The sequence below is a fragment of the Lampetra planeri genome, chromosome 3 (assembly GCF_965212315.1).
Source record: "Lampetra planeri chromosome 3, kcLamPlan1.2.h2, whole genome shotgun sequence".
Taxonomy (NCBI): Eukaryota; Metazoa; Chordata; class Hyperoartia; order Petromyzontiformes; family Petromyzontidae; genus Lampetra; species Lampetra planeri.
Genome location: NC_136109.1, coordinates 3,853,733 through 3,878,125, shown reverse-complemented (window position 1 = coordinate 3,878,125; position 24,393 = coordinate 3,853,733). Strand labels below are relative to the sequence as shown.

The 24,393-nt window shown below is 53.5% G+C and overlaps 2 protein-coding genes across 4 annotated transcripts in view; both read left to right on the top strand.

The window, feature by feature from the left end:
• LOC144736680 (uncharacterized) overlaps positions 1-24,393 on the top strand; it is an 828,508-nt gene that overhangs the window by 512,102 nt on the left and 292,013 nt on the right. The gene's annotated exons all lie outside the window — the stretch shown is intronic.
• The window catches only part of LOC144736604 (sterile alpha motif domain-containing protein 9-like), a 31,735-nt gene continuing 8,609 nt past the window's right edge, over positions 1,268-24,393 (top strand). The window contains exons 1-3 of the mRNA XM_078619174.1: positions 1,268-1,828; positions 3,915-4,068; positions 22,267-22,357. Of these exons, the coding sequence (XP_078475300.1) occupies positions 1,608-1,828; positions 3,915-4,068; positions 22,267-22,357 (466 nt within the window). The 5' untranslated portion in view covers positions 1,268-1,607. The remainder of the gene's footprint in view (positions 1,829-3,914; positions 4,069-22,266; positions 22,358-24,393) is intronic.

Below are 24,393 nucleotides of genomic sequence, written 5' to 3'. Positions count from 1 at the left end.
GCTCCTCCCGACGAGCTGATCTCCGCCAAGATGGACGCGGCGGCGAGCAGCAGCTCCGCCAGTCGGGAGTGCGCCTCACGAAGCCCGGCGTCTGTCCCCGGTCGCTCGGCCGGCGCCGTCGACGGACCCTGCAGCGTGGGCAAGTCCTCTTCCTCACCCCCCGCCACCAGCGGCCCCGAGTCGTCCAGGTCTTCCTCGCGGTCAATCCCGTGGGTCCTACGGGTCTTCCTCGTCTCCATACTTGGAAGCCCGTTTCACTTCTGACGCCAGATGAAGTATTGGAAAATGACGGCAGGAAACTCCTTGACGGGAACACACTTCTTTTATTAAATCTTGACTTGTAACAATACAACGCGTGGCCTCTCTTCTTCACAATGCGCTTCTCTTGACTCTGGATTCTGTGCTGCCGGCTCTCTGTGCCTCGTGTAGACTCCGCGCCTCGGCTACACTCCTCTCTCGCCTCGTGTAGACTCTGCGCCTCTGCTACACTCTCCACTCGCCTCGTGTAGACTTTGCATCTCTCTCTCTGGCTACACCGTATGCATACTCGGCTCGTGTAGACCTTCCTCTCTCGCTGGCTACACCGTATGCATACTCCGCTCGTGTAGACCGTTCTCTCTCGCTGGCTACACACTATACATTACTCAGCTCGTGTAGACCGTTCTCTCTCGCTGGCTACACACTATACATTACTCAGCTCGTGTAGACCGTTCTCTCTCGCTGGCTACACACTATACATTACTCAGCTCGTGTAGACCGTTCTCTCTCGCTGGCTACACACTATACATTACTCAGCTCGTGTAGACCGTTCTCTCTCGCTGGCTACACACTTATACCTTACTCTCCTCTACTCTCCATTACTCTCCTCTCCGGGCTCTATCTCTGCACCTTCGTCTTCATTCTTAGATGGTTCCACTTCTGCCCCTGCTCCTCTGTGCATCACCTTATATACCCCTTCTTCCCGGGAGACGGAGCGGATGCGGACCTCAACGTCGGCACCGCTCCTCAGTTACCCAATCCCCACGCGCTATCCCTACGATCCGGTTCCGCTCAGCGCGTGTTTCCACTCCCCGACCAATCACACCGCGCTGCTACCCGATCACTCCCTCTGGGCGCGTCACCGGCACACAGCCAATCAGCAGCACTACCCCCACCCGCGCACTGACGCCTGCTCCTCCCCGTCAGCGCGCGTCACCACACACACACCCGTACATACGCGCTGGCACACGACATATACACCCAGCGCGTATCACCACTACACACGTTCTTACCTCAAATGAGCCACAGTACCTTGCTGATCTCGTCTAGGAAAATAAACTACCACGCCAACTCCGGTCATCCTCACAGCGGCTTTTGGCTGGCCATCGAACAAAGACGGCCACTGCATTTCGCGCTTTAAGATGTGCTTCTGCGGCAGTCTGGAATGCTCTTCCTTCCGATATTAGGAAGCCGCTGGAGATGTGACTTTTACATTACGATTGAAAACTCATTTCTTTAGAACTGTGTTTTGTGTATAGTTTGTTGTTCTTCCCCCACACCTTCGATTAGCACGGTTGGCTACGTACAGCGCGAAAGAAGTTCAACATACATAGCATGACTTACCACGCATGACAGCAACATATCAGCAGCGCCAATCTTCATTTCAGGTATCACTTTGGCTCCGAGCGGCTTCCCCATCGACGACTTATCGCGCGTGCCACCGCTCGTCTCGCAGGCGGCGCGTGGCCGTGTGGACTCCTCCGCCACCTCGCCCCGTGGTGGAGATGGAGCTCGCCGGCGCGGGCGTCGATGCGGGGACGATGTCAGACGCGGCGCGACACGAGGCACGGTAAGGCAAGGGCGCAGGGCATCATCGCAATCTGGCATGGGTTACGCGGACGCGCCGCCGCCAGGAACATGGGGCCCGGTTTACATCGCAGACAAGTGGTGTGCGGATCTTCTCGGTGGTGGAGACGTCGGAGAGAGTCGCCAAACCCTGCACCGTGATGAACAATCGGCAACACGCCGATAAGCCCCACGGGACAGGCTGTCCATAGAGGCATCGTCTCTTTGACGTCAATCAGCCCCCATCACTGCACCCTGCAGTTTACTGCGGTGCACATAGTAAACATGGTGGTGGCGGTGGTGGTAATGCAGGGCCCTTTGTCACTGCTGCTGGATGAAGGCCTCCCCACGTCGTGCCGGTCATGGTGGCTGTTTGAACTTTCTTCACCGCCGTGGTCAGTGTGGGTTGGTGAATGTGGACCCAGAACCAGTCCAGACATCACCACTCATGTTGGTCATGGCCAGGAGTCGAACTCAGGTTTCCAGTTACATTCCGGGCACACGTAGATACTCTGAAATGTTTGTCTTTAACTTCATGCAGGACAGTAACAATTAAGCTATTTAAGTGAATGCGGCTATGTTAAATAACCAAATAATATTACCGAGCAAGAACTTTGCTGCTCGCAAGTGATAAGCATGGCAGTCAGCAGCCAGGTTGGTGGTTTGTGGTCAGCGAGTGTTGGGATACGGAGAGTTACTGGCACACGCCTGAGATCCGTGGCTTTGGAAGCGAGGGTTGGTGGATCACGCACGCCTGTGAAACTCACAAATTCTTCGAGCTGCATGGGGGCGAGGAGATAGCAAATCAAGTAAACTGTTTTGAATCCATCTGTGCGGAGCTCTGAGAATTGTCCCCTCGTATTTCGGTGTTTTCTTTGTCTACTCCGGTTTCCTCCCACAGACTTAAACTCTCATTAGACGAGTTGGTCAAACAGCCCAATTCAGGCCCCTCATGAATGCAGCTATATTATAGAACTTCAAAAAACCTAAGCCCTTGAATTTGGTGGTGAAATGTTAACTGCCTTGCCTGGAGGTCGTGGGTTCGATCCCAACGCTAACGCCTGTATATTTGGAGTGTTCACGCTCTCCCCGTGGTCGCGTGGATTTTTCTCCGGGTCCTCCGGTTTTTCCCTCCACATTTAGAAACATGCATTGAATGTTTGGCTGCTATAAATTTCCACCTGGTAAGCCACTTCGTTGAGCTATCATTCGTGACCAGGTCACTTCTGAAAAATAGCTACATAGCTCAGTGGGGTTTACCTGGTAAAAGAAAACACTTTTTAGCATGTTAGACATTTTGTTCCATCCTCTTCGTCAGTGTCCCTGCTCGTGATCTGTATGTCACAGCAGGTAGTCGACACAAACACTTTCTAAGTGTAGTTTCACTGAATGTGTGGCAAAGTTCAGCCCCCTAGCCCTTCAATAAGCACAAATATAATTCACAGCAGTCCCTCATTGGCTCAGCCATGGCCGTCTCTCTGTGCTCGATGACGCACACAGATGCCCCAGCTGGGAGGCGCTGTGCTGGAGCACTCCCCTTACAAGCACCAGCCTCAGGGTGCTGATCCCAGTGTGAGGCTGACGCAGCCCATCATTCATCTATGTGTCTGACGCGATAATAATGAAGTTAATACATCAGTCATTGTAATGAATACTAATTATTACCTGGTAGCTTATAATGGGCTGGCTGGCACTGCATCACTCGATGGTTGCTGAAACAATTGTCTACTGGAAGGTCAACTGTGGTCGCTCTTTGTAAAGACTGATCCCCACGAGGGATGTAGAATTGGAGATGAAGGCCACAGGAAGGCATCTCGACACGGTGTTCTCTCTATTGTGTTGACTGTCGTATAAAAGCTGTAATCGCCGTGCGCTCAGATTGCCCATTAAAACTCATGCACCGTACTTTGCCAATCTGCAGCTGAATGAAGGAATCCACATGCCGTGTTAGTTATGGTGATTGTGTGACCATACTTCACCATAGTCACTGTGGGTAAAGTGAGTGGGGGAAGGGAGTGCCGGTGAGACGCTGCTCCCGTCTCTGTGCGTCACGGTGACATGCTGCTCACGCGTCTCTCTGTATGCCGCAGGGCCGGCTGCGTGTTCCTGCTGCTGCCCTGCGGTGGCGTCTACACGGTCGAGGTGAACGAGTGCGATCGGGTGAGCGACGTGGTGAGCCGAGTCAACGAGCGCCACGGGCCCCTGGTGCCGAGCGCGGCGACCTTGCACCACCAAGGCAGGCAGGTGAGTGCAGCCACAGGCGATGCACTCATTCGCTGCTGCTGCTGGGTAGCCAGCCTCTCCACACCACGAGGCCTGCCCCAGCACTGTCGCCTCATATTATGCCTCTCAATTGCTCTCTGTGAACCGCTTCACATTTGTCGAGTATTAATTGTTGGTTTTCCATGAACAGCAGTGGGATGGTGGAGCCCTTCGTCATGAGGGGCTGTGTTGCACACTCGAAATGAAGGACGTGGGCAGGTGCTCCAAATCGAGGGCAAACAAATCTATTGTGGTAAATCTGTAAAATGCAATAGCACGTGTGTCACACACAGCAATCCTCAACTGAGTCGTCATTAACCACCTGACTGGTGTACAAGTCCGGTTAATAAATAACAGTTTCTCTTAAACCCAATTCTACTACTGATAAACCATCTTTGTCTTTGACAATAACCCTTGCACTTCACTATTCGAATATTACTTTAATCCTAAGCTGTATGTCTATCTATACCATCCTCTTATATCGGTATCTTACACCCATTATCTGTACTGTATGTGTACTGAATACGGACTGCTTGTCACCATTGTACAACTTACTACTGTACATGTGTTCTATTCGTAATAGCATTGCAAGTAGTCATACTCTGGGTGCATGGACATGGTTATAGAATAATCAGTATCAGGGTTAGATAATTACAAGTATTAACTACAGTACGTCATCCTTTACAGTGCACAAGTGCTAAAACCCCTCCTATTGAATATATCACAAACTAACAATTCAAAGCCAAGCTTGAAGTCTAGAACAAGTCTAGAACATTTCTATAACGATCAAAAACAACCTTTGGGTCGTTTACCTGTAAAATGCAACAGCACGTGTGTCACACACAGCAATCCTCAACCGAGTCGCCATTAACCACGTGACTGGTGTACAAGTCTGGTTAATCAATAACCCTGCCAGCCACCCACAGGCCCAATTTAGTTATCATATGCTGGTGTACACACGTGCATTGATGTACTGCACAGCACATAATGACTTTTACAAAACCACACTTTACTCCCTTGCTGCACGAGGAAATAATTAAAATAGTGGTCCATTCCTAATGTTCCACAGCTGCTTGCTGAGTGTGGGTGGGCCGTGCTTCCCCATTCACTGTGCATCCCAGATCGAGCACCCTCAGATCTGCCCTCTGAGCCCCTGCTGCCCTCTGAGTAGGCAGCCCGGCAGGTAGCCTCACCAGGGAGGTGGGCAGGGCAGTCTGTGGGGCCAGGCTGAGAGTGAGAGCCGGTGCACAGATTGGGCTGTCTGTGCACTGCTAATTTGCGAGTTGCTTGTTTGTAGAATATGGCCATGGAACAAGACTTTAACAATTAAAAACACCCACATGCCTTACTGCATGTATGTATGTTGAACTTTTATCACACCGTACATAGCTACCCATGCTAATCATTTGCACCGTACGTAGCCAACCATACTGCAGACAAAGTCAGCTGAGTAGTAGAGATGTAGACAGAGTGGCGTGCACTGGGAAGCCGCCTCTGTGGCTGACCGCGGCGCTGTTCTCGTCAGTGACACGCGGCTGCCCGTGTGCCACCGTGGCTGCCACGGCGAAGGGTTGTGTGTACTGAGGTGCAAAGTCCTTGCAGGTCAACTCAGGCCAGGCAGTGTAACCCAGACACCCACAGTCACTCAAACACGCACGCGATAATGATCGCACTGAAGGCCACAGCGGTCTGTGTTGTAGTGCAGCTACCGTTGTAATGTTTCTCCTGAATCAATCACGCGCCAATGTCGCTACCAGTGTTGCCATGAAGCCTGTCTCTCGAAGCTGCGGTCCGTGTGCACGCGTGGACCACGTACGGTGCCTAACAAATAAAAGGCACTACCTAGGAAAAGACATATCACGTGAGCTGGACAGCCGGTAGTACTGCTGACTAAAAGCCATCACGGCTCATCATCAGCGGTGATCAATCCACCGCTGGATGAAGGCCTTCCCAAGCCATCACTCTCTGTCACTGTCCTGCACTGTAATAATCCATCCAGCGCCTCCAGTTGAGCTGATTCCATCGCTCAATCTCCACTCTGGACGTAATCTCGGGTGCGATCCCCCTCTTGGCTGTCCTTCATCTCGAACACGGCCATCGTTCCTTTTCGTGGCATTGTCACCACAATGCAGAAGAAGGTGAACGCTCCAAGTTGGTGAATGCTCGACCAGAGCCACCGAGGCGGAAGTCCATCCCTGCCGTCGAGCTCAGGGGTATCTTGACGTTGCATAAAGGGCCGCATTGACGAATGAGCAGAGAGCAGTGGGGCACAGCAATGCAACACACATGTACAGAGACGATGGATATGAGAGCAAGGATATATGAAGAAGAGTTATCTGAGTGATCGTGATATCATGACAATACTACAGATTAATTATAATACACACAATGTATTATACACATCATGTATTATCGACAATGTACTGAAGGCCACTTGGTATTAACGTCAGAACCTTCGTTTCATCTCCGTGATCGTATGACTCCCGTGTAGGTCACTGAGCAGCAACGATGTAAGAAATAGACCTCTGTTCCATCTCTCCACATAGAAAATGAAACTTATATTTCAGCCCCTCAGTCGATGGGTTTTACAAACCAATATTTATTGGCAAAACCACTGCTTCTACAAGTTGGGGCCCTGGTCAACTCCATCAGCAGTCATACATACAGTGAGGGAAAAAAGTATTTGATCCCTTGCTGATTTTGTATGTTTGCCCACTGACAAAGAAATGATCAGTCTATAATTTTTATGCTAGGTTTATTTGAACAGTGAGAGACAGAATAACAACAAAAATCCAGAAAAACGCATGTCAAAAATGTTATAAATTGATTTGCATTTTAATGAGGGAAATAAATATTTGACCCCCTCTCAATCAGAAAGATGTCTGGCTCCTATGTGTCTTTTATACAGGTAACGAGCTGAGATTTGGAGCACACTCTTAAAGGGAGTGCTCCTAATCTCGGCTTGTTACATGTGTAGTGGTGATACGCGCTGGGGTAAGGATCGTGTGCCAGCGCGTAGTGATTGGCTGTGTGTGTTGGTGACGCGCGCTGACGGTGAAGGATCATGGGTCAGCGCAGGGTCATGGGTTGTGAGGCAGTGATTGGCTGGGTATCGGTGACGCGCGCTGACAGCGAAGGGATCGTGTGGAAGCGCGTGGGGATTGGTCAACTAAGGGGGTGCTCACGTCGCGGTCCGCATACGCTCCGTCTCCCGGGAGGGGAGGCTATATAAGGCGGTGCGCGCAGGCGCACGGGGAGTTGGTGACCAGTGAAGACAGAAGACGGAGGAGGAAGAGATAGGGCCCTGAGGCACCTAGTCCCGCTGTCCTTGTGAGGACCGGGGCCCTGTGTGGCTCAGAGGCGGGACCTTGGGACCCGGGGCCGAACGTCCGTGTGAGGGCCGGCCCACGGGACCCAGAGGTCGAGACCCACGCCCAAGCTGGGGTGGGTCTGTAGCGCCACGGACGCTACGGGGCTGGAGTGCCCGGGAGCGTGTACCGTGAGCTGTAGTAACCACGCGTGTCAAGTGAGCGTGTAGCGTGAGCTGTAGTAACCACCAGTGTCAGGTGGAGTGTGTAGCGTGAGCTGTAGTAACCACCAGTGTCAGGTGGAGTGTGTAGTGCGAGAAATAGTGACCACACGTGTTATTGTGGAAGACAAGTGAAAATAAAGTGTGCTACCCTTCAAGTGGTTTCCCGCCGTCATTCCGAATACTTCACATGTATAAAAGACACCTGTTTACAGAAGCAATCAATCAATCAGATTACAAACTCTCCACCATGGCCAAGACCAAAGAGCTCTCCAAGGATGTCAGGGACAAGATTGTAGATCTACACAAGGCTGGAATTGGCTACAAGACCATCGCCAAGCAGCTTGGTGAGAAGGTGCCAACAGTTGGTGCGATTATTCGCAAATGGAAGAAACACAAAAGAACTGTCAATCTCCCTCGGCCTGGGGCTCCATGCAAGATCTCACCTCGTGGAGTTGCAATGATCATGAGAACGGTGAGGAATCAGCCCAGAACTACACGGGAGGATCTTGTCAATGATCTCAAGGCAGCTGGGACCATAGTCACCAAGAAAACAGTTGGTAACACACTACGCCGTGAAGGACTGAAATCCTACAGCGCCCGCAAGGTCCCCCTGCTCAAGAATGAAATATACATTCCCATCTGAGGTTTGCCAATGAGAACATCTGAATGATTCAGAGGACAACTGGGTGAAAGTGTTGTGGTCAGATGAGACAAAAATGGAGCTCTTTGGCATCAACTCAACTCACCGTGTTTGGAGGAGGAGGAATGCTGCCCATGACCCCAAGAACACCATCCCCACCGTCAAACATGGAGGTGGAAACATTATGCTTTGGGGGTGTTTTTCTGCTAAGGGGACAGGACAACTTCACCGCATCAAAGGGACGATGGACGGGGCCATGTACCGTCAAATCTTGGGTGAGAACCTCCCTCAGCCAGGGCATTGAAAATGGGTCGTGGATGAGTATTCCAGCATGACAATGACCAAAAACACACGGCTAAGGCTACAAAGGAGTGGCTCAAGAAGAAGCACATTAAGGTCCTGGAGTGGCCTAGCCAGTCTCCAGACGTTTATCCCATAGAAAATATGTGGAGGGAGCTGAAGGTTCGAGTTGCCGAACGTCAGCCTCGAAACCTTAATGACTTGGAGAAGATCTGCAATGAGTGGGACAAAATCCCTCCTGAGATGTGTGCAAACCTGGTGGTCAACTACAAGAAACGTCTGACCTCTGTGATTGCCAACAATGGTTTTGCCACCAAGTACTAAGTCATGTTTTGCAGAGGGTTTAAATACTTATTTCCCTCAATAAAATGCAAATCAATGTATAACATTTTTGACATGCGTTTTTCTGGATTTTTGTTGTTCTGTCTCTCACTGTTCAAATAAACCTACCATTAAAATTATAGACTGATAATTTATTTTTCAATTGGCAAACGTACAAAATCTGCAGGGGATCAAATACCTTTTTCCCTCACTGTACACACGTATGATGCATTGTGGGCAGTCTTATTGGTAATGGTATAAATCAGCCTATTTTCAGTTGGTATCTTTACGTAAATCTTATAAAAGTAAAATGTTGAATATATAAAAGGGGTGATAGGAGATATATCATATTCAGAATATAGCTACAGTTCAGATGCAAACAAGGGTACATCCAGAGATATCAGATTCACAGATGTATTCAACAACCAGAAATTATAACATATGTGCATTCACAGCAGATGTATGAGAGGCAGACAGTACATTCATAAATCATAAAAAGAGAGGGGCAGAACATGCAAGAGACGTAATAGAGAGGTAGGAGATGTATTCACAAGAGATATGAGAGAGAAAATGCTTACAGAATCAAGTTATGAGAGAGGATGGAGCTGTGTTCAGGAGGTAGACAAGAGAGCATGTACAGCCATTTGTAGATTGAAAGCAGGGACCACAGTACAGTACAACAATGGATTTGGTTTCATTGTCCTGTGGTGACAATGCGGATGAGGGAGCAATAGGAGAGGGGTGCACAGAGAGACTCGGGGACAAGCTGGAGAGGCGAGGCACGAGGCTGCAGCCCCACTGAGCTCCACCCCACACGCCGCGTCCCTGTGGGGCCCTCGCACTGCCCCACACAGTGGCGTGAATGCCTCCAGGCGCTCTTTTTGTGACGCAGGTCGCTTGCTTCTCTTCGGCTTGGGTGGCCACAGTCAGTGAGTTTGGCCGGCCAGATGTCGTTTGCGCTGGGGCCAAGGTTTGGGCAGCCTTGGTCTAGCATGTTAAGAAGGGAGCATGCTAAAATGGCATAACTATATCTACACTACATCATTGTTTACATGACACTCATAAAAAGGCAAATAACCAAAAATGTTACGGACGGCTTGTAGACAAATCAAAGTTAAGGTAAAATGCCACGTTTTATTTGTGCCCAGCAGGGTCATTCTCATGCCTAGCGACCGTGCGTGTCTTGAATTACTTTGTCATTCCATGACGTGTCACCAGTGCCCAGTGTGTTGGCACTGCACCCTGGGTACAGGAGCATGCGCTACCACGCCAGAACTGGCGTAGCTTGCAGCCTGCTTGCCAATCGCCTCGGCGGTGACCGTACAGCTGAAGGCTGCGCACCCCACGTGCACCCCACGTGTATCCCACGTGCACCCCGCGGGTGTGGAGGCGCAGCCACAGGAAACCGGGCAGGACGACAGCGGTGGCTCCAAGTCAGCCGGCAGCTTGAGATGAGTTTAGGTGAATTTGGCTGCGGGACATCGGTGGGACAGCCCTGGTTGAGCCTCCTTCATGGTGTAGAGGTGTGAGGGTGTGTACCGTACTAGGGTTACTGCGTTATCACGTTTCACATACACTACAATGCGAGGCTACATTTTACCGTGTGGCAATTATCATGCTATCAGTTTCCCTTATCTTTGGAATTGTATTTCACGTATTTGTTCTGTTTGTGCTTTCTTGTGCTTATAGTGTAAATAAATATTTACTGCGTACGTGAATGTTACTAGCTCACCTGGCAGGTTTTCTTGAGGCAGCACATCCAACATTGCTTGCACGTTAGTTTACGGACAAGCACAGCCCGTTTGGTCAATCCACTGCTAGAAAAATTATGTATTCAAAATAAATATGAATTGTGTGGGTTATTTAACCATACTTCACCATGCTGGTCAGTACGGGTTGGTGAAGGTAAGGAGCAAAGATGTTGGAACGTGGGATTTTACTCCACTGCGCTCTTCTGACAACACAGCCCCACAGCAATATACAGCACCCGGGTGTGTGTGGTGGTGGTGGTCTCCCATCCAAGCATGGTCCAGGCTCAACCTGGCTGGGCTTCCCACGCATTCGGGGTGTTTAGGGCGTGGGCCAGGCGAGCGCAATGCAACACCGCAACGCTCGCTCAAGAACAAACAGAAACTCCTGCCACTATTTGACTTTGCCGTCGAGAAAGGGGCTCACATCTGTAACCTTTACCCTCCTTGTGGTGAACGTGATGCAGCGCTTCTTGCTGCAAGAGACTGAAGGGAGCGATAGGAATCGTGAGTGTTGGTAAATACCACGAGAACAGTTCTGACACAACACAGCTGTCAACACATTTTACTCAACTCCATTACTAACATTCCACCAAAGTCCGTCGTTCAGTAACCTGTCCTGTCCGCTCAAATGTAAGTCAGGTTTATGTGCATTGTGTACATCTCACGAGAGGTAAACACGGAAACCTGCACCGCGGTGAAGTGCGAAATAATCACGTTCATCATCAGCTTCCACAGAGACAGCGTAGCACTGAGACACAGCACATCCCACTGTGACACTCACAGCTTCCCCATACAGCATAGCACTGAGACACAGCACATCCCAATTTGACACTCACAGCTTCCCCATACAGCATAGCACTGAGACACAGCACATCCCGCTGTAACACTCACAGCTCCCACAAAGAAAGCATAACACTGAGACACAGCACATCCCACTGTGACACTCAGCTTCCACAGAAACAACATAGCACTGAGACAGACCAACAACAACCGCCGCCATTCGTCACTAAGTGGCAGTGACCACAGTGCATTTGCCATGCTAGGTGCACTTTAGGCCACGTGGGACAGATACAGGTGCCATGGATTGGCTGACCGAGATGGCAAATTAACTGTAGGGGCTAATGCCCCCCTCCTCTTATCTCCCCTTCTCCTCCGCCCCTTCTCGCCGGACTGCCGACGATCAGGTGATCGGCCTCCCCGCACCAGCGTCCTCTCTGTGGGACATGGCTAGTGGCTGGCTCCCCACCGCCTGGGGTTATCCGACACACTCCCCACGTACACTACCACTAATGCCGAGCTCCTTCCACGCGCGTGCAGGTGCACGCTGCTCACCACGCCTGGAGTTATCCCACACACTCCCCACGTACATTACCCCAAATGTCCAGAGGTGGCTGCGTGCTTGCGCGTGCCTGCGCAGTTTTGCTCGCCACGGCTCGCGCTAAAAATAGCCATATGAATATGCACGCGTCCCTCCCCACCTCCCGTTGGGTTGGCTTCAATCCGCCATGCAAACACGCACGCGGGCACGGGCACGCGGGCAAAAACGATGGCCGAATGGACGAGAATATTCGCGCGTTCCACCGCTGAGGGCTATGGTCGCTACGTGAACACACTGCGTAAACATGCACGCGAACGTCAGCGATCATTTATGATTGAATACACGTGCGCTTCACGCGTATGCACGTACTCACACCACACCTACGCTCTCCCCACACACACAGAAATCACGCGGCGTCGGTGTTCTCTGCCTGGGGTAGAGTTGTAGCAGTATTCGCCCACATCGCTCAGACGCTGCGAGCAGCTGGGAGTCCGACTGGGTAGCTGGCCGACTGGACAAGAACTGACTAACCTTTTTCCCTTCCCTCCCTTTGTCTCCTCCGAATCCAAAAATCCAGGTCACGTGGTCTTACCTTGCCGGCCAATCGATAGGGCAGGGCAGGGCAGAGGTCAGGGCAGATGCCCCGCCCTCTACCTGGCGCGGCGCCGCCGGCGTGCCTTCACCCATTGTTTGCGCACCCGTCCTCCCCCCCTAGACTCCGGTTGAGGTTTAGCTTTAGTTATCTCAGGAATTTCCCTCCCACCTCCTCTTGCGCATTGTTCACTGGGTGTTTTGCTCCCCCCAAGGCCCTATTCCCCTGTACTGGGTGTGTTCTCATTGCGGTTTGCTCGGTGAGCTTGTCGTGCCCATACAATTTTAAGCTAATTCACGGGGCCACAATGCAATTCGGCCTCAAGGGGGGTCGGCCAATCTCCTGGCACTGGGAAACCATGAGACGTCCCCACGAGGGGCCCCTCGGGTAAAAACCCAGGGTACCAGGTGATCCCCCACGAGACCCTACGTTGGTGCATGTGTGTGTTTAGTGGGGGTGTTGCGGCATTCGTGTGGGGGGGTGCGAGGGGATAGCAGCGCTGGCAGAGTTTATCTGTTGCTGTGGCACCACATAGCCCCCCAAGGTGCCCATCCCCGTCCCGGGTTGACTGGAGTACCTCGCCTGGGCCGCCCCCACCAAGTAGCGCCGCAGAGTCCGCGGGACTTGCCCGGCCCTCGTTGCCGGTTTCGTGGGCAGTGGCTCCGTTCTCTGAGGCTCCTGCGGCGGTCTCCTTCTCCACTCCAAAGGCTCCACCCGCCCCCCCGTCATCTGCGGGCTGGGGAACAAGCTCAGGGGCAGACGGGTTTAGGGGCCGCCGCCTGCTGGCGGGGCCGGGGCCTCCCGGGGGCTGGGGTCCCACGGGGCCCATATACGGTGTGAAGCTCTCAGGTACGAGGGGCACGGGGATCCCGGGATTTCAGGGTACCCGAACAGCGGGGGTCTCTCTCGCCGAGGCTATCCTCCATGGTTTTAATCGGCGAACGTTGACCACCGTCTCTCGGCCCCTCTCCCCGCCCTGGATCAGCACCGTCCAGGGGGAGATCTGCCGCACCACGGTCCAGGGTCCGTGCCAGTAGGTGGTCAGCTTCCCCACCTATCCAGCCCCTACGTGCGGCGTGTGCAGACATACCTTAGAGCCTGCCGAGTAGAGGGGGGCTCCACACGGGGCCGGGCGCCCTGCTCTTGCCGCTGATGTGCGACCTCCCCCTGTTGGTAGGCCTGGCCACGGGCCCCTCACAGGGTCCCCATCAGGTGCTCCACATGCTTACTCCCTTCCTCCGGTTGCGGCAGGTGGAACGCCAAACAACGGGGTTTGTCCCATAGATGTATGTACTGTGGTGGCGTAGCCGAACAGGGCTTAGGGGAGGTGTTTGTCCCAATCCTGTTGATTGGCGGCCGCCATACATTTGAGCTTCCCGGCTAATGTCTGGTTCATACGCTTCACCATACCATTCGCCTGGGGTGGTATGCCGTAGTTCGGTCCTTCTGGATTCTGAACTCCCGGCACAGCGCCTGAAATAGCTCTGCCTCGAACTCACTACCCTGGTCAGTAATGACTCGTTCGGGGATCCCATGTTTAAGTACGTAATGCTCCACAAATGCCCGGGCGACCACAAGGGCCATTTTATCTGGGATGGCCACCGCCACTGGGTAGCGCGTGAAATACTCTACTGCCACAAGAATATACCGGTTGCCTCGATGGGATCGTGGGAATGGCCCCTGTAGGTCAATCCAAACTAGCTGGTTCGCTCGGCTGACGCGGAACGGCCTCAGGGGCACCTGATACCGCGCCGGTTTCTGCCCACACTGCTGACAAGCGCGGCAGCCCTGTACCCAGGCGGCCACGTCTTGCATCAATTTGGGCAGAGATACTGGCGACGCAGGGTCTCCCGAGTGCGCCGTTCCCCATCATGGCCCCCGAGCGGGTGGTCATGCACCAACCGTAGCAGCTGGGGCCGCACCTAGGCGGGAACACAGATGCACCCCGGCTGCCCGGCTTCGGTTAGTTCCCGCACTACCCAGTTCTTTACACACAACCGGGCATAGAAACCACTCCAGGGTCCCTGCAGGGCGACCTTTTCCTCCCGCAGGGCCGCCTCCACCGCCGCCAGGTCCGGGTCCCGCTGCTGGGCCTGTCTCAGCTGCTCGTCATCTAGGCCCGAAAACGCACAGCCGACGTCTTTTTGGATCCGACCGGGTGGGGCTGAGCGACCCGTCGGGCCCCGGGGTTGGGCCCCGTGCCCGCCGGGCGGTCCACTGGGTCCCTGGCTCCTTCTGCAGGGACTTCTGTGGCACACACGGCACTTTCTCTCAGCAGAGGGGGGTTAGTCTCAGGGCACTCTCGGGGGGTTGTTGCCTGTTGTCAGCGTCCCCCCATGAAGCACAGGCAGGCCTCCTCCGCCCTCGTCTCGGCGCATACCGCGGGTTGCCTTGACAAGGTGCGTTTGCGTGCGTCCGCCCAGCCCTGTACTCGATTTGCAGATTATACTCCTGCAACTGCGTCAGCCACCGCGCCATCTGCCCCTGCGGTTCCTTGAATGTTAGGAGGAACTGCAGAGCATAATGGTCAGTGCGCACGCGACATTTCCTGCCGTACAGATACAGCTGGAACTGCTTACATGCGAAAATCATGGCATACAATTCCTGATAGGTCACGCAATAATTCAGTTCGGCCCCGCTTTTAGGGTCCGGCTGGCGTATGCGATGACCCGCTCCGTCCCATCCTGCACCTGTGACAACACCGTGCCCATACCACTGCTGCAGGTGTCGGTGTCCAAATAAAATTGGTGGAAAAGTCAGGGAAAGCCAGGGTGGGGGTATGGGTGAAGTGGTCCTTGAGGGTGGTGAAGGCCGTCTGGCAGGCCTCCGTCCACTGATAGGGGTTGTTAGGGGAAGTGAGTTGGGTGAGGGGGCGTGCAATCTTGCTGAATCCCTTCACAAATCGATGATAATAAGTGGCTAGCCCCAAAAATGACCTGATCTCCGTGAGGTTCCTCAGCCGTGGCCATTCCACTACGGCGTATACCTTTTCCGGGTTGGTGTGCACCCCTACCTCGCTGACGCGGTGTCTGAGGTACCCAACCTCGCGCTGCGCAATATGACACTTACACGGCTTGAGCTTGAGATGGTTTGCTCGCAGTCGTTGGAACACCTCCCGTAACCTAGACCAGTGCTCAGACAGGGACCTACTGAACACGATCACATCATCCAGGCAAATTAGGCACTGTTCCCATCGCAAGCCCTGCATCACCAACTCCAACCGCTGGAATGTCGCCGGCGCGTTAGTGAGTCCGATCGGGAGTACTCGGAACTCGAACAGTCCCATTGGGGTGGTAAATGCGGTCTTTAGCCGATCCTCCTCCGCCATCTCCACCTGCCAGTACCCGGACGCGAGATCGAGGGTGGAAAAATACCGCGCCCCTGCGAGGCTGTCAAAGGTGTCATCGATGCGGGGGATGGGGAAGGCGTCGCCGAGGGTAACTGCGTTCAACTTTCGATAATCGACGCAAAACCGGGTCGACCCACCAGTAACAACCGGGGCAGACCAGGGGCTCGCTGAGGGCTGGATTATGTTTTCGCGGAGCATTTCCACGACTGCCTCTTTAATCTGGGCCCGTTCAGGTGCACCCACTCGGTATGCGGGGAGTTTAATGGGTCGGGCGGCACCTGTGTCAATTTGGTGCTTAACCGAGGTCTGTCCAGCCCACATCCGAATCGTGCTCACTGAACACGTCGGCGTACTCTTGGCAACAACCCGCGCAGCTGATCCGCCTCCCCCTTGGGTAAATCTGCCCAGGGTACATATAGCGCGTCAAGCAGGGGGACAACCTCTGCTCTGGGAGTCGGGCCGACTCGCCAGGCCAGGTCCTGGTTGTCCTTGGGGCAGCAGGGGTCCTAGGCCCAGAGGGCAAACACCGAGCTGTTAGAGTGACGTGCGTACAGGGGGTGTACTGTGGCTACCGTGGTGCACTGCCGCAGCATTGCCGGGGTACTGTGATGGTTAAATACCCTCAAACAGTCGGCCCCCATCCGCGTTTACTAGCGTGGCTGACCCCACAACCCCGTACCGCTCCGCCAACTTACCTCACCCGATGGTCGGTGTGCGGGGTCGGTAGAGGGTGTTGCCATCGGCACCAGCATCTCCACGAGAGGCCCGATGGTGACGGCCGACACCAGGGTAGCGGCCACGGGTGTGAAGCGGGGGTGATCTGGTTCTTGTCCCAGGAACGGAATCCGCTCCCCGCTGCCTTCCACGGTGGCGCATCGCTGGCGAGGCTGTTCGTTGAGCCCCAACTTTTTCAGGGGGTCGGTACCTGCAATACACTAATGGCACAACACGCTCAACACGTAGAATTCTTGGTCACACACCTGGCCGCCGAGACGGACCTCCAGGCTGACCCTCCCCAGCAGTCCCATCCCGGCTCCAGTCGCAGTGTACAGCGCCTGGTCCAGGGCCTGCAGGCGGCCCACGTCAACCCCGACCACGTTGCAGTGTGCCGTGCTCACCAGCGAGGCTACCGCCCCCGTGTCCAATAGAATCCGGGTACGCCGCCCGTTTACCTGCCCTTCCACTTGTGACGTGGCCCCTGTGATTCCTGCCACCAGCTCCCGCAGCCAGTCGCCCGCAGTCGCCATGTCCTTGGGTGTTGTTGTCGGCATCTGTGTGGAGGTCACTCGCTCACCATTATTATTATCGTCTGTTTGTGTCAGGAACGTGCCGATTGCACCCCTAGTTGGTCCACTCTCTAGGGGGCGTTGGCGTTTAACCCTGGCGCGTGTCTAGCGTGGGCAATCTGGGGACAGTCTCTCACGAGATGCCCCCGACGGTCGCTTAAGTAACACGTCCGGGGAAGAGTGGCGGCCCCGTAGGAGGCATCCTGCCCACTCCCTCTTCCCACCCCCCCCCCCCCCCCCCCCCCCGATACGCATCTGCCCAAACTCTGCCTCTAGTTGGGACACCTGCCCGGTTAGCCCCCCTACCTCTCATCTCAGACTGGATTGTCTCCACTTTAGACTGCAGCTTGGTCATATGCCCGCGTACTTGGGTCACCTCACCACGTACTTGGGTCACCTTGTCGTCTACTTGGGTCACCTGCTCGCGGGCTTGGGTTACCTCCCCCCGTAAATGGGTCATGTGGCTGGCTATATCCCCTATGCCGGTCTGTAGCCTCGCCACCCATCCTGGGGCTATCTTGCGGGGTCCCGGAGGCTCCCTTGCCCCCCCCCCCCCCTTACCATCCTGGCGAGCTCCTCCTCCTCTTCTGTAAGAAGGCTCGCGATGGCGTGCTTCCGTCCCAGCCCTCGGAACTGCGTGCGCTCACTGGCGAGTCTCTCGCATGCATGTGCACGCTCAACAACGGTGTTAAATAGGAGGCGCGCGCAGTTTACATCGGGCAGCCACCACGAGGTGCCAGCCAGATATTGCTGGACCTTCTCGGCGGCGAGGTCCTCAATTATTTCCGCAGCGTATGCCGGGCGTGCGCTCTGCAATAGCGAGCACACGTCCTCGGCATAGTTGCGGAGGTCCTCGCCGGGCTGGCGGTGACGCGCATCTAATGCCGCCTTCGCCTCCTCATTGCACGCGCCGAAGCGTTGGTCGAGTCAGTGTATTAGTTCACTCTACTGCGCTTGCGCGCTTGCGGGTAGCGCGTCTACAAAGTCGGCTGCCCGCCCATCCAAATGCATATTCAGCTGTTGTCACACTTGCGCGTCCGTCCAGCTGTTAATATATTTTGCGTATGTGAGGTTACAGGCAAACGACTTCCATGACGAAATCCCTTGCCCGGTGAATACCCATCTTACCATAGCTTGGGGTGGGGCGCCTCTCTCCCTTGGAAGTGTGGGGGGTCGTCCCACTTCTGACACCATTATGTGGGGGCTAATGCCCCCCTCCTCCTCTCCCCCCTCCTCCTCCGCCCCTTCTCGCCAGGCTGCCACCGATCAAGTGATCGGCCTCCCCGCACCAGCGTCCTCTCTGTGGGACTTGGCTAGTGGCTGTCTCCCCACCGCCTGCGGTTATCCCACACACTCCCCACGTACACCACCACTAATGCCGAGCTCCTTCCACGCGCGTGCCCGTGCAGGTACACGCTGCTCACCACGCCTAGAGTTATCCCACACACTCCCCACGTACACTACCCCAAATGTCCGGAGGTGGCTGCGTGCTCACGCGTGCCTGCGCAGGTTGCTCGCCACGGCTCACGCTAAAAATAGCTGTATGAATATGCACGCGTCCCTCCCCACCTCCCGTTGGGTCGGCTTCAATCCGCCGTGCAAACACGCACGCGGGCACGTGGGCAAAAACGACGGCCAGGTTGACGATAATATTTGCGTGTTCCACTGCTGAGTGCTATGGTCAACACGTGAACACACTGCGTAAAATGCGCTATATAAACACGCACGCGAATGTCAGCGATCATTTATTATTGAATACACGCGCGCTTCATGCGTACGCACGTGCTCACACCACACGTACACTCTCCCCACACACACAGAAATCACGCGGCATCGGTGTTCTGTGCTATTAATGGCGCACCTGAAGAAAAACCCTGCGTGGCCCGGAGCAAAATTCTCAGCGAGCAGCGCCCAACCTATTCCTATTCAAACCCTAGGTGGACCCTTATGCTAATCACCCCGAGGACGTACTCATGGTGTCTCACGGACGCGGTGGGAGTCGGAGGGATGAGGGTCCGAGAGGTCTCTGCCTGGGGTCGAGTCGTAGCATTACTCGCCCACATCGCTCGGACGATGCAAGCGGCTGGGAGTCCGACCGGGTCGCTGAACCGCTCGAGGAGAACTGACTAACGTTTTTCCCTTCCCTCCCTTTATCTCTTCCGAATCCAAAAATCCAGGGTCACGTGGTCTTACCCTGCTGGCCAATCGGGCGCCAACCTGTCGATAGGGCAGGGCAGAGGGCAGGGCAGATGCCCCGCCCCCGACCTGGCGCGGCGCCGCCGGCGTGCCTTCACCCATTGTTTGCGCACCCGTCCTCCCCTCTGGACTCCGGTTGAGGTTTAGCTTTAGTCAGCTCAGGAATTTCCCTCCCACCTCCTCTCGCGCGTTGCTTGCGGCCGCAATGCAATTCGGCCTGGGGGGGGGGTCGGCCAATCCCCTGGTACTGGGAAACCATGGGACGTCCCCACGAGGGGCCCCTCTGGTAAAAACCCAGGATACCAGGTGACCCCCCCACGAGACCCTACGTGGGTGGATGTGTGTGTTTAGTGGGGGTATGCGTGCGTTCGTGTGGGGGGGTGTGAGGGGATTGCAGCGCTGGCAGAGTTGCTTCGTTGCTGTGGCACCACAGAACCACCTGTTCCCCTACTGTGCCAAATTGCAGCATTTTATCTGCCCGGCATTCCGCTCATTGTTCTGAGCATCGTTCCTCTGCCCTATTGCTTAAGGGCGACTGTCTCCACCTGCTCAATAGCGTCCTTCACAAGCCTCATCCACAGAGACCAATCTTGACACCGCTGATACCACTCTTATGTAATTCCAATCAGCTCCACATCCTCCTGTACCACATCAGCCCATCTATTTCTTCTGTTGTCCTTGCCATGTCTGTTTATCCCCCTCTCTCCGGCCAAACAAAAGCTGTTTGGGCATGCGATGGCTGGGCATGCGGGCTATGTGACCCAGCCAACGCAGCCTTGTCTGACAGAGGAGCTCACTGATTAGACTGTGTCCAGATATTTCAAGGGTCTGTGAGCTCCTCACACAGTCCAACCTGGTTAAACCAGAGATGGATCGTAGCCTGAATGTCTCAAACAGACGTAGATGTGGGCATAACTGTTGCTGAGAAGGTCCGCAGCTTCATGTGGAGAGACAGGCCAAATAGCTCCACGCAGCATTACACAACTGATGAAGAGATAATGCTGCTCAACTGACTCATCCCACTTTAACACACACAGCTCCCACATAGACGGAATAGCACTGAGACAGCACACGACGCAGAGCTGTCACGTCGTACTGGAGTCGTTAACAACGGTTTGGTGAACAAGGGGTAACATACGACTTGTGCGTCCAACAGCACAGCCACTCACAACAACATGAGGCACAACCTTGGGAAAGAGAGCTCGCTTTCATCAAGTTAATGTTATAGCATCAGCATGAAAAAGCCACTGCTGGATTAAGATGTATCCATGCCATCACCATCCATTACATTCTTGCACAAGACTGTAATGTGACGTCGTCCCACTCTCAGGCGCGTTCTCTGCGTTGGCTGCCATTCAGTCCCCACTCTCTCCCGCGCCCATCACGCGTCTAGGGGTGTGTCCTGCCCAAGCCCTCTTATTTTTTCATCAGGAGTCAAGATGAGTCTCTCATTTTCAATTCACTAATTTACAAGTTCCCATCTCTGGTTCCCTGTGTCATTGCCATCATTCCTCTCTCCCTGCTTCTCTTTAGTTTTTGTTTCGTTCTGTCAGGGTCCAGTTTTACAATACACATGCCTTCATAAGCAGTACACGCTGATTGAAAAAGTTCACTGTTTGCATAGAGGTATGTTGCTTTGCGTTATGAAATGCAATTTTCAAACACTCACCTCTATATTTAATTAATATGATCCTGGCCCACCTCAATAATTGTCCGAGAAATGCGTCTCCCTTTTGTGAGTTCCCGTTGTGTCCTTCCAGCAATTATTTTTTATTTTGCTCAGCGGTTAGAGCACCTTCTGCTCATTCGGGCTCGTATCTTAGTGGCCCCTCCCCTACCTCCCACGGCCACAGTGACGCCACAGTGACACTGCGTTCAAACTCCATTCAGCGCGGTTAAGCCAGGACTAGGTGAGACCATCACAAGGTAAAACGGAAAATATTCACGATCTGCCACTGCGCGTTTTGAAAATTAAAACCGTGGATCTGGAGATGAAGTGAGGGGGGAGGTTGATGCCTCGTCGCGCTCCGCGATGACCCCGTGACATGAAGCCCAGCACTGAGCGCTGCCGAGGAGCGCGTGCGGCCCCCTCGTCATGGAGAGCTCCGGGGGCCCCGAGCGAGCGCGCTCAGCGTTGGGGGGGGGCTGCGGGGAATCTGGGCTGAGCGACTTGGCAATCTGTATTTGCGTGTACATCATCCATTATCGTCGTGTCACTGCGGAAGTCTGTATCCAGGGGTTGACCCCCAACAAGCAGCAACAGGGGCGTGCTGCGGCACAGGGCGGATTGCCGTGAGGCTGGTGGGAGGCGATGGATGGGACTGGGGCGCAGTGCAGTGCGAGCCAATTCAGTCATCGAGCTGCCTGCAGCGCGACTCCCTGATACATGACCGTGACTCATCATCAGTTGTTGCCACGTGCTCCTTGCGTAGCACTCTCACAGGATAACAAATGGAAATTGTTTTGTAAGAGATCAGTTTTCCCTTGCATTGTGATGTAAAATGTATTGTTCTTCATAGTTTTTCAGAGGAAAAACACACAATTGTAGTTTCCACGTGCAACATCATCACTTGTGTACCAGTCCATTCCATTGTCAATCGTCGCCATCTTCGTTCGGCAGTACACGGTGACCCTGATCATTCCACACACTCAGAAAGCGAGAGTCGGCGGACCTCGCAGCGTTGCGGTCAGCGGTGACTGGCGCTGCACGAAGTTCGAAACTCTTTACAGACATTTTACCAGTTCAGAGGAAATGTAAGACAGAACGATTTAGTAGCCCTAACAATGCTTGAATAGTGCACACTCGTGATAATCTACAGTAGGTCATAAGAGTTGCACGTTGATAAATGCACTTATGCGCATCAGTGAATGACCTTGCCTCGTTTGTTTTTGAAGCTGCCTCCCTCCACGAGGCTGTCTACGCACGGGGGCCTCCACGAAGCCAACCTGCATGTGCAGTACCCGCTGAGGGGCGGCAGCTCTCCAGGTGTGTGCACCGCTCTCCCCGACGTCTCTGACATCGTCCGCCGGGTCTCCCCCCAGGCGACGCACGTGCTAGGCGACGCGCTTCTGGGCCGGGCTGCTCACCTCGGTGCACGCAGCGCAGAGCTCCGGCTTTCCCATGCTGGGCCAGTGAGGGTGATTGTTGGGCCGTGATGGTGTCAGGACCGTCTTTTTCAGCAAGGTCCTGTTTAGAAACGAGTGCAACAAAGAAACCCCACGCATACAAGAGGGTAGCATGCTCGATCTCTACACAGATGGATTCAAGAATCAATTGAGTCATTGCTGTAACTGCAATCTCCCAGTCACATTATGGCCCAAGCTAACAACACTTGGTATTCACAGGCAGTTCGGTAACCGAGCACTAACCAGGCTCGAACGCACTTGACATCTGACATCTACGAGACCGAGGACATTCACGATGCTTGGGCATGACGACGATCGTACTGCTTCAGGTTTGGGCATTTTCAACAGAGAAGAGCCTCCTCTTGTGAATTATATCTGAGGATCATGAATCTTTAAGATCATGGATATTGTCAAGCTGTTTGGAAGGCTGCTACCACCCTTGACAGCAGCAATGAGAGACTGTGAGCATGCACTAATGAGCTCTGAGGTTCAAATACTGGTACTGGGTTTCTCTCTCAGGAAGTTCACAACGTCATAAGTTTGGCGAGTTACTTAATTTCCAGTTTTAATCACACACCAGAGTACCCAAAGGCAGAGTAACCAAGTGCAGATCGGGAGTCTCAAGCAGGTAATGGTCTCCGAATGAATCCACCGATACCCACACAACAAGTGCTACATTACAGCTGTGGAGGAAAAGAAAGCAGGGGGACCAATGGGAATGTCCATGCAGTCCATACAGGTATCACCGCACAGTGGAGACTCGTAATGCGACAGCATTGAGGCTCCATAGTTCAAACGTGCGCAATGTATTGCAGGAATGCTCTTGGTGTGTACTGCTCGGTGTTTGATGAGCACCCTCCTTCACAATGGCACCCTCATAAGAGAAAGCTAAACACGGCCTTTTGTGTGCATAGATTGAAAGGGTTATTCAGGTGCAACGTGAATCCCAACAATTGTTTGGTAGAACCCGGCCAGTATTTTACAGCTTTTTACACTGGAATCATATTTTTTTAATACAGGGCTCATTGATGTGGAATCAGATATCAGCAGACTTGCTCAAATTGCCATCTGACCATAACTATTCTTTATTTAGAGCGACTGAGGAAGGGGGAAAGATAGTGAACTTGGAGACATTATTAACGTGAGAGATTATGAATGGTGAAAGATAATAAAGAAAGAGATAAGGGATGGGGAGAGATAAGGAGTCTGAAGTGAAGCCTGGACAGTGCCACGTGAAGCACTACCCTTGACCGCCATCCCCAGCCTCTCTGCACAGCTCCACAAAGTGAACGCCACCGCTCACCGCGGCGCACGCTGCCGCTGTTACACACGCACGTGTGATGCACACCGCTTGTTTCCAACGCAATTTCAGGTGAACATTTAAATGGGCAATGTGTTGCTTCGGTTGCTCATAATAAACAGCTGGATGCTTATTATTATGAAATTCATAATGCAATCAACGCCATACGTTTCTAACCACACCGATATATATGCAACAATTTATTGGCCTTTATAGGTTACGTAAAAACACCATCAGCAGTTCCTGAAGAACTGCAATGTGGTCACCATCAAAATGGTGACCACAAATGTGTAAATGTAAAAAACTAAAACTAAACTATTTTTATTTTACCAGGCAAGGTCATTCACTGAAGCGACCTGGTCACATATGAGAGCTCAACGAAGCAGCTTGTCACGTGGAAATGGATAGCAGCCAAATACTATAAAGGCATGTTTTTAAATGTGGAGGGAAAAATCAGAGGACCTGGAAAAAAATCCACACAACCACTGGGAGAACATGCAAACTCCAAATATCCAGGCGTCGGGGATGGGATTGAACCCACGACCTCCTGTATACCAGGCAAGGTAGTTAACTTCTCACCACTGTGGCGACTGACA